General features: G+C 38.8%; 1 protein-coding gene across 3 annotated transcripts in view; it reads left to right on the top strand.

Annotated features, from left to right (window-relative positions):
• si:zfos-2326c3.2 (misshapen-like kinase 1) overlaps positions 1-13,036 on the top strand; it is a 249,878-nt gene that overhangs the window by 176,983 nt on the left and 59,859 nt on the right. For all 3 annotated transcript variants that reach the window (XM_034182332.1, XM_034182330.1, XM_034182331.1), the window contains 2 exons: positions 10,168-10,256; positions 12,823-12,917. In XM_034182332.1, coding sequence (XP_034038223.1) covers positions 10,168-10,256; positions 12,823-12,917 — 184 coding nt within the window. The remainder of the gene's footprint in view (positions 1-10,167; positions 10,257-12,822; positions 12,918-13,036) is intronic.

Genomic DNA, 13,036 nt, shown 5'->3' on the forward strand with positions numbered 1-13,036 from the left:
CTGCTAAACATGTGAAATAGTGTCTAAATTAAGCGTTTAAGTGAGTATTAATCAGCTAATTCATTAGCTATCTCACTTGAAAATGAGGACTTTCAGTGAGTTTAAGGTTATTTGCTGAGACCAAACAAATAGACAAAAGATCCTCAATTTGGTGCATCTGAGAAGCGATCACTGTTGTGTGCTGAGTGTTTTTAGTTGTGCACACTTAACGGTTCTACCGTTCAGTAAAATAGATACTTATGTGACATTAAAAAAAAACAGCTAAAGTCAGATGTTACACTAAAATTTGGAGACCCCACATACAATTTAGTTTTTAGAACCATTGAAACAAGGCAACTCATGGAAGAACTGAAGCATTAATGTATAAGTCACTCTCACAATAAAGAAAGCAAAGACATGAATATTTATAAGTTAAACTCCATCAAACAAACATTAATCAGTGCAACAGAAACCTGAATAGAGTTTTTGGACCACAATGGAATCAATCGGCCCATCATCGGACAGACGACAAAGGAGCAGGAAAAACCAAATACTTTTGTGGAATACTTATTCTGACATGTTGCCTTCAGCTGGTGATGTAAAACATGAGCTTACCACAATGCTTTCACGTGTATGTCTGGCCATATTGTCGAGCTATAATTAGAACCATCCAATGACGATCTCACAGAGCCACCGATGTGTAAGGCAAACTTTAATTGAATGCATTCATAAGAAAAAAAAAAGTGTGTCATCCACACCCACACATCCAAACCACTGCAACTCCACATTTGCACTCAGGTCCATAGTTGGACAGTGACACAGTTTTTGGTATTACATTTTGTTATGATGAAACAACCAAGGTGTGCTTGTAGTGGGTTCTGTTGGTTTTAATTCAAGGATTTGAACAAAAATATCACATTAACCTTTTAGGAATTCCAACCAATTTTATACATAGTCCCTCCATTTTCAATGCCCATAAGTACAACCCCAATTCCAATGTAGTTGGGACATTGTGTAAAATGTAAATAAAAACAGAATACAATGATTTGCATATCCTCTTCAACTTATATTCAATTGAATACACCACAAAGACAAGATATTTAATGTTCAAACTGATAGACTTTATTGTTTTTGTGCAAATATTTTCTCATTTTGAAATGGATGGCTGCAACACATTTCAAAAAAGCTGGGACAGTGGTATTTTACCACTGTATTATATCACCTTTCTTTCTAACAGCACTCAGTAAGCGTTTGGGAACTGATGACACTAATTGTGAGTGTCATGATTGGGTATAAAAGGAGCATCCCCAAAAGCCTCAGGTGTTCATAAGCAAAGATGGGACGAGGATCACCACTTTGTGAACAACTGCATGAAAAAATAGTCCAACAGTTTAAGAACAATGTTTCTGAATAATCAGTTACAAGGAATTTAGGGATTCCATCATCTACAGTCCATAATATAATCAGAAGATTCAGAGAATTTGGAGAACTTTCTAAACTTAAGCGGCAAGGCCGAAAACCAACATTGAATGTCCGTGATCTTCGATCCCTCAGGTGACGCTGCATTAAAAAACTGACATCATTGTGTAAAGGATCTTACTGTGTGGGCTGAGGAACACTTTAGAAAACCATTGTCAATTAACACAGTTCATCGCTACATCTACAAGTGCAAGTTAAAACTCTACCATGCAAAGAGAAAGCCATACAGCAACAACATCCAGAAACACTGATGCCTTCTCTGGGCCCGAGCTCATTTGAAATGGACAGATGCAAAGTAGAAAAGTGTCCTGTGGTCTGATGAGTCCACATTTCAAATTGTTTTTGGAAATCATGGACGTTGTGTCCTCTGGACAAAAGAGGAAAAAGACCACCCAGATTGTTACCTGCAAAGTTCAAAAACCAGCATCTGTGATGTTATGGGGGTGTGTTAGTGCCCATGGCATGGGCAACTTACACATCTGTGATGGCACCATCAATGCTGAAAGGTACATCCAGGTTTTGGAGCAACACATGCTGGCATCCAAGCAACGTCTTTTTCAGGGACGTCCCTGCTTATTTCAGCAAGACAGTGCCAAGCCACATTCTGCACATGTTACAATAGCGTGGTTTTGTAGTAATGTGCGCAGTCTAGAGTGCGGGTACTAGACTGGCCTGCCTGCAGTCCAGACCTGTCGCCCATTGAAAATGTGTGGCACATTATGAGCACAAAATACGACAACGGAGATCCTGGACTGTTGAACATCTGAAGTCGTACATCAAGCAAGAATGGAAAAGAATTCCACCTACAAAGCTTCAACAGTTAGTGCAAATCCTTGTATTCTGTTTTTAATTTAAATGTTACACAACGTCCCAACTTCATTGGAATTGGGGTTGTAATTAGACAAAATAAATAGGATTGCTTTCAATAAAAATTATCACTTTTACAGCCAGTTGTCTTGACACAAGTTTGGGGATGGATAAATAAACATTTCCAAATCACTGAATATGTCTTGGACTTGCATTAATCATTCTGAAATACAGTTTGGTTCTCTTCTGTAAATCTGTCCACAGTTAGCAGTTTATACTTGAAGTCTTAGACATATAGTTTCATTTTACATATTACTTGTGGGCTTTGAAAATGGAGGTAAAATGTCCATACACATGTGCATACATGGCTGTTATTCCTATGCAATGTTTTTGTTCAACCTCATCTGTTAAAGCTAAAATTCTGCACTCCAAGCACAACTTGTTTAATTTCAGCTACATTACAGAAGCAAACTAACAAAGCAGTCACTGTCCAACTTCTTATGGACCTGACTACCCCACACTGAAAGAATGCATCTGCACGGAGTGATTGTAAAGCAGAAAGGAGGCACAGCCTTCTACCGGTGTGTCTGGACAAGAAGAAAGCATACTTGTTCCAAAGCTCTGCAGTCTGTCCTCTGATGGTGGCAGGAAGGAGGCTCCTCTTCAAGCTGCAGAAATGGCCAAAAGAGAAAAAACAGTAGACACTAATATGCCTGTTCGTTCAAAGTTGCCATGTTGGTGTAGTTGAGAGGGAACCACTTTTGATGTGTTCCGCTCCTTGTGGTGGCTGATCCCGGCTGTCTTTTTTTTTTTTTTTTTTGCAGCCACAGATCACAGATTATCCCAGAGGCTTATACAGCTTAACTGCTGAAAAAAGGCCTTTTTATCTTCTTACTCTGGAACTGACAAAAAGATGCTTTTCTCCCTGATGTCTGTTGTTTTCCTAATGATATTTTGGGCAGTGACAAACATCCTTCCAAAATAGAATATGATCCTCTGATGTAATTATGTTAAATAAATTGTGACGCTCTAGTTCGAAGGATTTGTCATCTCAGTCTGTCACAAGGTGGAGTATTGTGTTAAGTCCGCATTTGTCACGAGTCCCAGTGATTCCTACAGCAAAGAGGATGCCATTTCTGTTCAGGGATTTTCCCTTTAGCTGTTTTGAAAACAAAATGATGCTTGAGTTGGGGGTGTCTGCTATTGAACTCCCTCTTCAGAAATTGGCATTAAATCCCAGATTTTCAGCCGGAAGAATAGCTCTGTTTTTGTAGCATAAAGCCTGCTTTGTGCTTGATTCATATGAGTGCTCAAAGCTGGAGTGGAGAGAATTCTGTGTGATAGTAGTGGGAAGACAGTCATTTTGGCCACATTCACATTATTGGGTGAAGTGACCTGAATCTGGATTTGACACAGATTTGACACCATTAATTGGAGATCCTGTGACTGTGTTGAAGACCCTGTCTGTAGAACGTGCACCTCCCTGTGTATGATAGCAGACAAAATAAGTCATTAAAAGCTGTTAAGCCAAGGCATGTGGAGAAAAACAGGGCATCTCCACAAGGTTCATCCTTCAGACCCATTTCGAAGAGATTCTTTCTGCCACAAGCAAATGCGCAGTCTGTTAATCTGTGAATTTTAGCAACACACAGACTTTACGTTATGCAGGAAAGATGCTCAAACATTCATGAATCAGTGAAGTTTTGTGTAAAGAACAGAAAGCAATAATCTCATCAAAGGAACCGATAAAGAAATGGAGGCATCAGATAAAAATGTGTCATTATCAACCATGAAAAGGGCACTCTGTCACTAGAACCTGAAATGCTACTGGCTTAGAAGAAAGTCATTTCTCCAAAATCAATATTAGAAAAACCTAAAGTTTGCAATTGATCACAAGGATAAATAACTTTATGCCAAGGTGTATATAAATTATACCTCGATGATGATATATCTGCTGTGAATATGTGTCTATATACTGTTGCCATAAATTTGATGACATTTGAAATACGACAGCTCAGTGCCCGCCTTAATGCATTTCACGTATTCAGGCGGGCACTGAAAGGGCACGTTACCCACGTTTCCTGAACGCAACATCATGTGAGTACTGTTTGCGCTGCTGTCACTCACAATTCCACGCCCCTCTCAATCGAAGCCACGCCCTCCCACGCCAGAAGAAGGACATCACCTTACAACACTCCACCATGAAACGTATGCAGGGGCATACTGTCCTCACGTGGAAATACATTAAAAAAAGCATATTGCCTTTTCAACAGGCAGCAGCAAACGCGTCAGTGTGCACAACAGCAGCCAGGCTATCCCATGTGACAAGTTCATGTGATCATGAGAACACTCAGCTAACAATCAGACTGTCATGTCCACCACGTGAGTTATGGGCCATATGACGCGGTGCCCCTCAGCGCGCCACTGTCTGGACAGGAGGCGCCAGCTGATGTGTTCACAATATGAGCGCACGTCTTCATTCATGTCAGTCCATCAGCGTGTGTACGTGCATGACCTTGGGTCATGTACAGAGAGGAACAGGAGGATGATACTTGTATTGTCTGCTCTTCATGGAACAGAAAAGGATTTTCATAAAAGAGAGCAGAATATATCTATGCCCGGGTCTCCTGTGTGCCTTTTGATAAAGTGTAGCTGAACTTCAGAACGGCATCAGAGTCAGAGCTGCGTCAGTCACAGTCAGTCAGAGCTGCGTGTCGTCAGAGTGAGCTGCAAAAAGTTTGTACCTGAGTTTTCAGAGGTGGTGTTTGTAGTTGCCATCTGCCACGCCGGTGTTTGCCAACCCGGACAGTGGGAATACCACCTCAACCGGCAACTTAGCCCAGCGACTGGACAGCAACAACGTCCGAGGCCCAACGTGGTGAATTCACTGAGGCCGCGCGCTGCGTCACGAGTGCCGCTTCCCCGAGGCCTCGTGCAGCCACCGCGGATCCATCAGCGCGGAAACACCGAGGCCGCGCGGCACCAGCGCAGTGCAGATCCATCCCGGTGACAAACAACGCAGGCTGTTAACATCGGCGATCGACAAGCTGCTCATAAGCCGACCATGGGGCCTAAGAAGGTTCTGACAGCGGAGGAAGGTGACGATATTAAAAAATCTCTGGACTTTTTATCAGAGGAGATTTCTGTTGTGAAGCAGCAACAGAAATCAATCATGGATCTGGTGGAGGAGGTGAAGGCATTACGGCTCCAGAATGCCGAGAAAGACCGGCATCTGGTGCAGCTGGAAAATAGAGTGGCTGAATTGGAGCAGTACACCAGAATTAACGACGTCATCATCACAGGTCTTCATATCAAACCACGGTCCTACGCACGGGCGGTAACAGATGAGAGCGGAGGGTAGCCCAGTGAACAGGAGGTCAGCTCTGTGGAAAAACAGGTTGCTGATTTCCTCCTATCTAAAGGTATAGAAATGGATTTAAATAACATTGAAGCGTGCCACCCTCTGCCCCGGAGAAATGATGGTGATAAACGAACCGTCATCATGAGATTCATCAACAGAAAACACAAAACAGCACTGTTAAAACAAGGAAGAAAACTGAAAGGGACAAACGTATTCATCAATGAACATCTCACCAAACGGAATGCCGACATCGCCAGGAAAGCACGCTTCTTGAAGAAACAGGGAAAAATCCAGCACACATGGACTTCAAACTGTAAAATATTCATCAAACTGAACGGATCACCAGAACAAGCAAAAGTCATGGCAATAAGGAACATCGAGGAGCTGGACAAATATGAACAATAGTGTTTCTTAAAGTGAGGATCTGGACAAATATGACCAATAAGGTATGAGGACACAAACACATCACAACACCATGACACAGACCAGAGGAACCTATTCATCTACATCTGGAGACAAGAAGGATATAACTCAAAGGATTGCTGATCATGGAAAAGTAGAACTGAGAACATTTAAATACACAGACCACAATGTACTGGACTTGGAGCACGATATAGACCCGGACAATAATTTCTTCTCAAATATCAATGACAGTTGTTGCTATTATACAGATGAACAGTTTAATCGGATCATTGAAACGGATAACAAATTATCAATAATCCATTTCAACAGCAGAAGTCTATATGCAAACTTTAACAACATTAAAGAATATTTAAGTCAGTTTAAAAAAATATTTAACATAATTGCTATATCAGAAACATGGATCAATGAAGATAAAGGAATGGATTTTGAACTGGATGGATATGAATTTAATTGTGTAAACAGAAAAAATAAGAGTGGAGGAGGAGTGGCTGTGTATGTGGATAAGAACATGGATTATAAAATAGTAGACAATATGACAACTGTGATTGATAACTTATTAGAATGTATAACTATTGAAATATGTGAAGAAAAAAGCAAAAATGTATTAGTCAGCTGTATATATAGAGCACCAGGATCTTGTATTGAAACATTCACTGACTGTATGGGAAAAATGTTCTCAAAAACTAATCAAAAAACTGTGTTCATTTGTGGTGACTTAAATATTGATCTGCTCAATCCAAATAAGCATAAAATAACAGATGAATTTATCAGTATAATGTACAGTATGAGTTTATATCCAAAAATCACCAGGCCAAGCAGAATTACATCCCATAGTGCCACCTTAATTGATAATATATTCAGCAATGATATTGAGAATAACACTGTGAGTGGATTATTAATCAATGACATTAGTGATCATCTACCAGTTTTCATCGTTTATAATAGAAACCATTGGCGGAATCAGCCAGAGGAGAAAATAAAATACAGGCGAGTGCGGACAGAGGAAAACATGAACACACTAAAGAAGGATTTACAGGAGCAAAACTGGGAAAAGGTATACAGTGAAAGTGATGTTGATAGTGCATATGAAACTTTTTTACAAATATTTACATCATTATATGATAAAAATTGTCCAATTAAACAAGACTACAGAAAACAAAAAATCCAAGCTCGACCATGGATGACGAAAGGGTTACGAAATGCATGTAATAAGAAAAATACACTGTATAGAGAATTCATAAAACTAAAGACTAAAGAGGCAGAAAATAGATATAAGAAATACAAAAATAGATTAACTAATATTATACGGGTATGTAGGAAGGAATATTATAGTAACATATTATATAATAACAAAAACAATATTAAAGGAATATGGGATATATTAAATAGCATTATCAAAAATGGTAATAAAAAACAGAGTTACCCTCAGTATTTCATTGATAATAATGTCAAGAAGGAAAATAAGGATGAGGTAGTCAACGGTTTTAATAATTTTTTTGTAAATATTGGACCAAGCTTGGCAGAAAAAATTCCCGATTCCCAACCTGAGGATTGGGATAATAATCTCATAGAAAGAAATCCCTGTTCAATGTTCCTCACAGCAGTGGATGGAAATGAAATTATAGACATTGTGAATAATTGTAAATATAAAACATCTACCGATTTAAATGAAATTGATATGGTGGTGGTAAAACAGGTCATTGAATGGATTGTAGAACCATTAACATACATCTGTAACTTATCATTTCAAACCGGTAAATTTCCCAATCAAATGAAAATAGCTAAGGTTGTGCCGCTGTATAAGACTGGGGATAGACACCACTTCACAAATTGTAGACCTGTTTCTTTGCTTCCACAATTTTCCAAATTATTAGAAAAGTTATTCAATAATAGATTAGACAAATTCATAAATAAACATAAATTACTTACTGATAGTCAATATGGATTCAGAGCACATAGTTCAACATCACTTGCATTAATAGAATCAGTTGAGGAGATTACAAACGCCATAGACCACAAATTACATTCAGTTGGAATATTTATAGACCTTAAAAAGGCTTTTGATACAATTAATCATGACATATTAATCAATAAACTTGAACAGTATGGGATTAGGGGGTTGGTGTTGCACTGGGTGAGAAGCTACTTAAGTAACAGAAAACAGTTTGTGAAGTTGGGGGAATATACATCATCATGCTTGGACAATGCTTGTGGCGTCCCACAGGGGTCAGTATTGGGTCCAAAACTGTTTCTAATTTATATAAATGATATTGTCAATGTTTCCAAAATATTAAAATTAGTATTATTTGCAGATGACACAAGCATTTTTGTTCAGGGGGGGATTTGCAGGAGTTACTGAGGAGGATCAGTATAGAAATGGGAAAATTGAAAATATGGTTTGACAGAAATAAATTATCATTAAACTTATGTAAAACAAAATACATGTTATTTGGCTATTGTAATACAGACATACAGGTTCAGTTACAAGTCGAGGGGGTAGATATTGAAAGGGTACATGAAAATAAGTTTCTGGGGGTGATAATAGATGATAAGATAAACTGGAAGACTCATATAAAACATATACAAAGTAAACTGTCAAGAAGCATTTCAGTTCTAAACAAAGCGAAACATATTCTGGACCACAACTCACTCCGCATTCTTTACTGCTCACTGGTTTTACCATATTTACAGTACTGTGCAGAGGTATGGGGTAATACTTATAAAGGTACAACACAATCACTATCAGTAATGCAGAAAAGAGCTATAAGAATTATTCATAATACTGGCTATAAAGATCATACAAATCCACTATTTTTACAATCCAAATTCTTAAAATTCACAGACTTGGTTCATTTTCAAACAGTACAAATTGTGTATAAAGCAATAAACAATTTACTTCCAGCAAATATTAAAAATATGTTTTTTAACAGATCAGGGGATTACAGTCTGAGGGGGAAATTTAATTTAAAGCATCAGTGGGCACGAACAACATTAAAAGGTTTCTGTATTTCTGTCTGTGGGGTGAGGATGTGGAACAGATTGGGAGTGGGGCTCAAGCAATGTCCAAGCATGAACCAGTTCAAACAGCGGTACAAAAATATGGTTTTTTCTGGGTATAGGGAGGAGGAAGGGTAATGAGGGTTAGGGTGTTTTTGTTTTTTGCTTCGGCTTGTAAATATATAGTATTTTGTATGTAAGTAGGTATGTGTAGGTGTATATTTATGTTTGTGTATATATATGTGTATATATGTATATGTGTATGTATGTTGATGTGTATATGTATGTGTATGTGTATATATATGTATATATATATATATATTGATATCGGTTTAGGTGTGTAGGAATTTATGTGTATATGTGGCAAAGGGTATTACTGGTTGTGGGGAAGAAGGGGTAGGGATAAATAAGCTGATGCTTCACCCTACCCCTTTTCGGACATGTTGGGTACACAGTAGGAACTTTTTTGTTGTTGTCTTTACTGATCTATCTTGTAATTGTTGTTGTATCAAATGTTCGAAATAAACAGTTTTCATTCATTCATTCATTCATTCATTCATAACAGGAATTAATGACTAGAAACTGCTGTGGTTTTTTTGGGGGGGGTTACAGTGACAACAGATTCATGACTGGTAACATAATTGTGTTACATTTAAACAACACATTTATTGTTCCTATGATGTTCTGAATCTGTGCTTCACATTCTTGTGGGCTTCTATATTTGTTGATTTATGTACATATGTCCAGCATGTAATTGCTCCGCTGCTGTGGGAGTGCAGTGTGGTGTCACATTCCACGTGTTCGCACTGTGTTCATGCGTGCGCACACCTGTGAGACCGTGTGTCCCTACCGATAGCAGGTGGAATTTTTCATGGTTGCCCAGTTTGTTTTTTGTCACAGTTTTTCAGCCGGTTCCTGCTTTTTTCATCCAACTTTGTGTTATGTGTGAACTTTTGCTTTTGTCCAGTGAGTGCGAATATCCGGTTTATACGATGATGTTTAGGTGAGATTTACTGTAATTATAACCTGTAAATTATTAATGGGCATTGGACAGTTCCAGTTCTTCTGATTTGTTTATGATGCCACTACTGCTAATGAATAATATAAGTGTATGTTTTTAGGTTACTTCCAACTGGAGAGTTCTGTACTACAACAACGTCTACAGCAGCACAGGAAGACACAAGAAACTGGAATGGGTGGACAGACACAAGTAAAGTTTATTTTATTTATTTTGTGATCTGCAGTCCAAAATCCACAAAATGCATGAGAAAATGTTCAGGAAACAAAATTATGGCATCAGAGTTGTGTCAAAAGCATTTGCGCGATAAAACATCTATTCGGGTGTATTATGTTATTTAACAGGCATTGATATTAACTGTGATCATGCAACTTACCTGCGTGCACGCACTCAGAGATAACTGCTCCCCGAATGAGGAAAAGGGTGCTGCGAGCGAGGAGGAATAAGTGACCAGTACGCCAAACCACCACTCTAAAATCACCCCGCTCTCTTGAAATTAGGGTTGGGTATCAAGAACCTGTTCTTTTTGAGTATCGTTAAGAAATGATTAAATTCACCGATATTAATAGCCTTTTTGCTTAATGATTCCCTTTATCTGTCCTTCCGTTGTTTTTGAGGGTTGCTTCTCAGTAAAATGATCATTCCTCTACATTGATTACGGACCCTGCAGTGGGTCTGTAATCAACCGTTTTTGCAGCGCAACACCACTTTGAAGCATGAGCCAATGAAGAAATGCTTCAATCCACTAGCTCGTTGGTTCTTTGATTCGCTGCTCTTCAGAAATGGCAAGTCTGCTTCTTAACCCCTCTCAAAGCCGTTAAAATATTGTGAGTCACTTTTGTGTGGATTAAAGTCACTAACTGGGACTCTTGTCTTGTTGCAGTCAAGAATAGAGAATCGTCCTCCGTTCCGTTGGCACAGCTCCAAACGCTGCGCAGCTCTCTGCTGAGACAGAGTCCAGTATTGCCGCTTTAAATAAAATGACACCTCTTACAAATGTAATACAGACAAGAAATTACAATCGACTGAAATGTTTTTTTTCCTCCCAAAGTGAGACGTCCTGCGTTCTTTATAAATTACATCCTGTCATGCAGCACAGCAGCTGCAAGAGCTCAGCTCAGACGTATGGAAAGACATTCATGCCAGTAATGTCTGAAAGGAAATGCTTTTGACAAAAACTACAGATTTTGTTTATTTCTATTTATGTCCAAAGTTTAAGGATCCAGTGACCAATTTCATATTTATTTACTTTAAGACTCAATAAAATGTTCAATTTCAATTTAATCGGCTTATAAAGCGCCAAATCACAACAAAAGCTGTCTCAAGGCGCCTCACATAGAACAGTTCAACATAAAAAAATTTAAATAAATAAAATTCAAATACATAATTAAAAACAGAAGTAAAAATAAAATGGATAAAAAAGAAAAACTATTCATAAGAAAGAGAATAAAAATAGGCTTTAAGTCTTGACTTTAAAATGTCCACGGATTCTGACTGCCTCACGGTCGCAGGAAGACCGTTCCACAGAGGGGGTGCACGATAAGAAAAAGCTCTTTGACCCGCAGACATAGAACACCTGTAAAGCCTACTTTTAGTACACAAAAAATTCACAAGAGGTATCGATACGGAATCAATAAGCAATCGGATCTATAAGCGGAATCGATAATGGTATCGATATCGATAAAATCTTATCGATACCTATCCCTACTCGAAATGGATTTCTGCTCTCTCACTTGAAACTTTTGGTACAATGGGGGAGGGAACCTGGGTCAGTACTGGCTCTGTCATGATTGATCGTTTCTGAAGAGCGAGATTTGAGTGACAGCCCTCCTTTCAGACACAGACGTCTGCTGAAACGAAGAAAACAATGACATCTGGACAGAGGTTCCTTCAGGCAAGAAACCCTTGGCTGAATAAATGAAAACAGTAACGTAAATGTCACACAAGCCACTGTTTGGCGCGCTGGTCGCATATTCCTCCTCACTCGCAACACCGTTTTCCTCCTCGCTCGGGGAGCAGTTTCCTCTGAGTGCGTGCGCGCGCAGATAATTTGCGCACTCGCAATTAATATCTACGCATGTGAAATAATATAATACGCCCAAATGGATGTTTTTTCACACGAGTGCTGTTGGCACTAATCTGATGCCATACAAAAGAGTCTTCATTCTGTGTTTCCCAGCACAACCTGACATGGCTGAATAAAACTTTGCCAACGTTCAGATTCTTGATCATGAAAATGTAAAAAAAAAAAAAAAAAATTTAAGTGTCGATATTGTATCATTTGTCTGCTTAGAATTTTCTCTGTAAGTCCTCATTCAGAGATGAAGTTAACATGCTGAGGATGGATTTACACATGTATATGTTAATATGATCTGTGTGGATCATAAATCCTAGGAGACACCGGAATGCTTCCAAAGTCTGCTTTAGTGCCTGATCAGTGTCCAAATGCTGTCGCTCTATCACATGAACAGTCAGCTAAGAACAACTTTGTCAACAAATTCATGTCATGACATGATAGTGAATATGTGACCCATATAACAAAGTATGTTCTCAGATGAAGGTTGGGATCCAATAAAATGGGAAGTCCACACTGGACTGAAATGCAGCGTTGCATGCAGATAACTGGCTTGCAAAATTGCTCAGCATATCTGCACCACACGAATGTGGAACAATCCTTAGTGTGATTTTTATAAACACTTCAATTTCAGATCAGTCAAAATATTTTTTTTTTCTTTTCCCTCTGCTGTTTGATTTTCAGGGTGTAAAGCCTGCTCTCAGTCGGCTTCACAAGGCTACGGAATATTCTTCTTCCAGTGATGAAGTTGGCAGCAGTGATGATGAAGAAAGGTCCAGGTGGGAGGGAGTTCAGCAGGCTGTATTGTCACTGTTGTTACAATATCATTCCAAACCGTCCTGCTTCAACTGAAATGTTGTCGTCATGCAACCACACACCATAGGCAGACTGAAATGAT

This window comes from Thalassophryne amazonica, chromosome 11 (genome assembly GCF_902500255.1).
Source record: "Thalassophryne amazonica chromosome 11, fThaAma1.1, whole genome shotgun sequence".
Taxonomy (NCBI): domain Eukaryota; kingdom Metazoa; phylum Chordata; class Actinopteri; order Batrachoidiformes; family Batrachoididae; genus Thalassophryne; species Thalassophryne amazonica.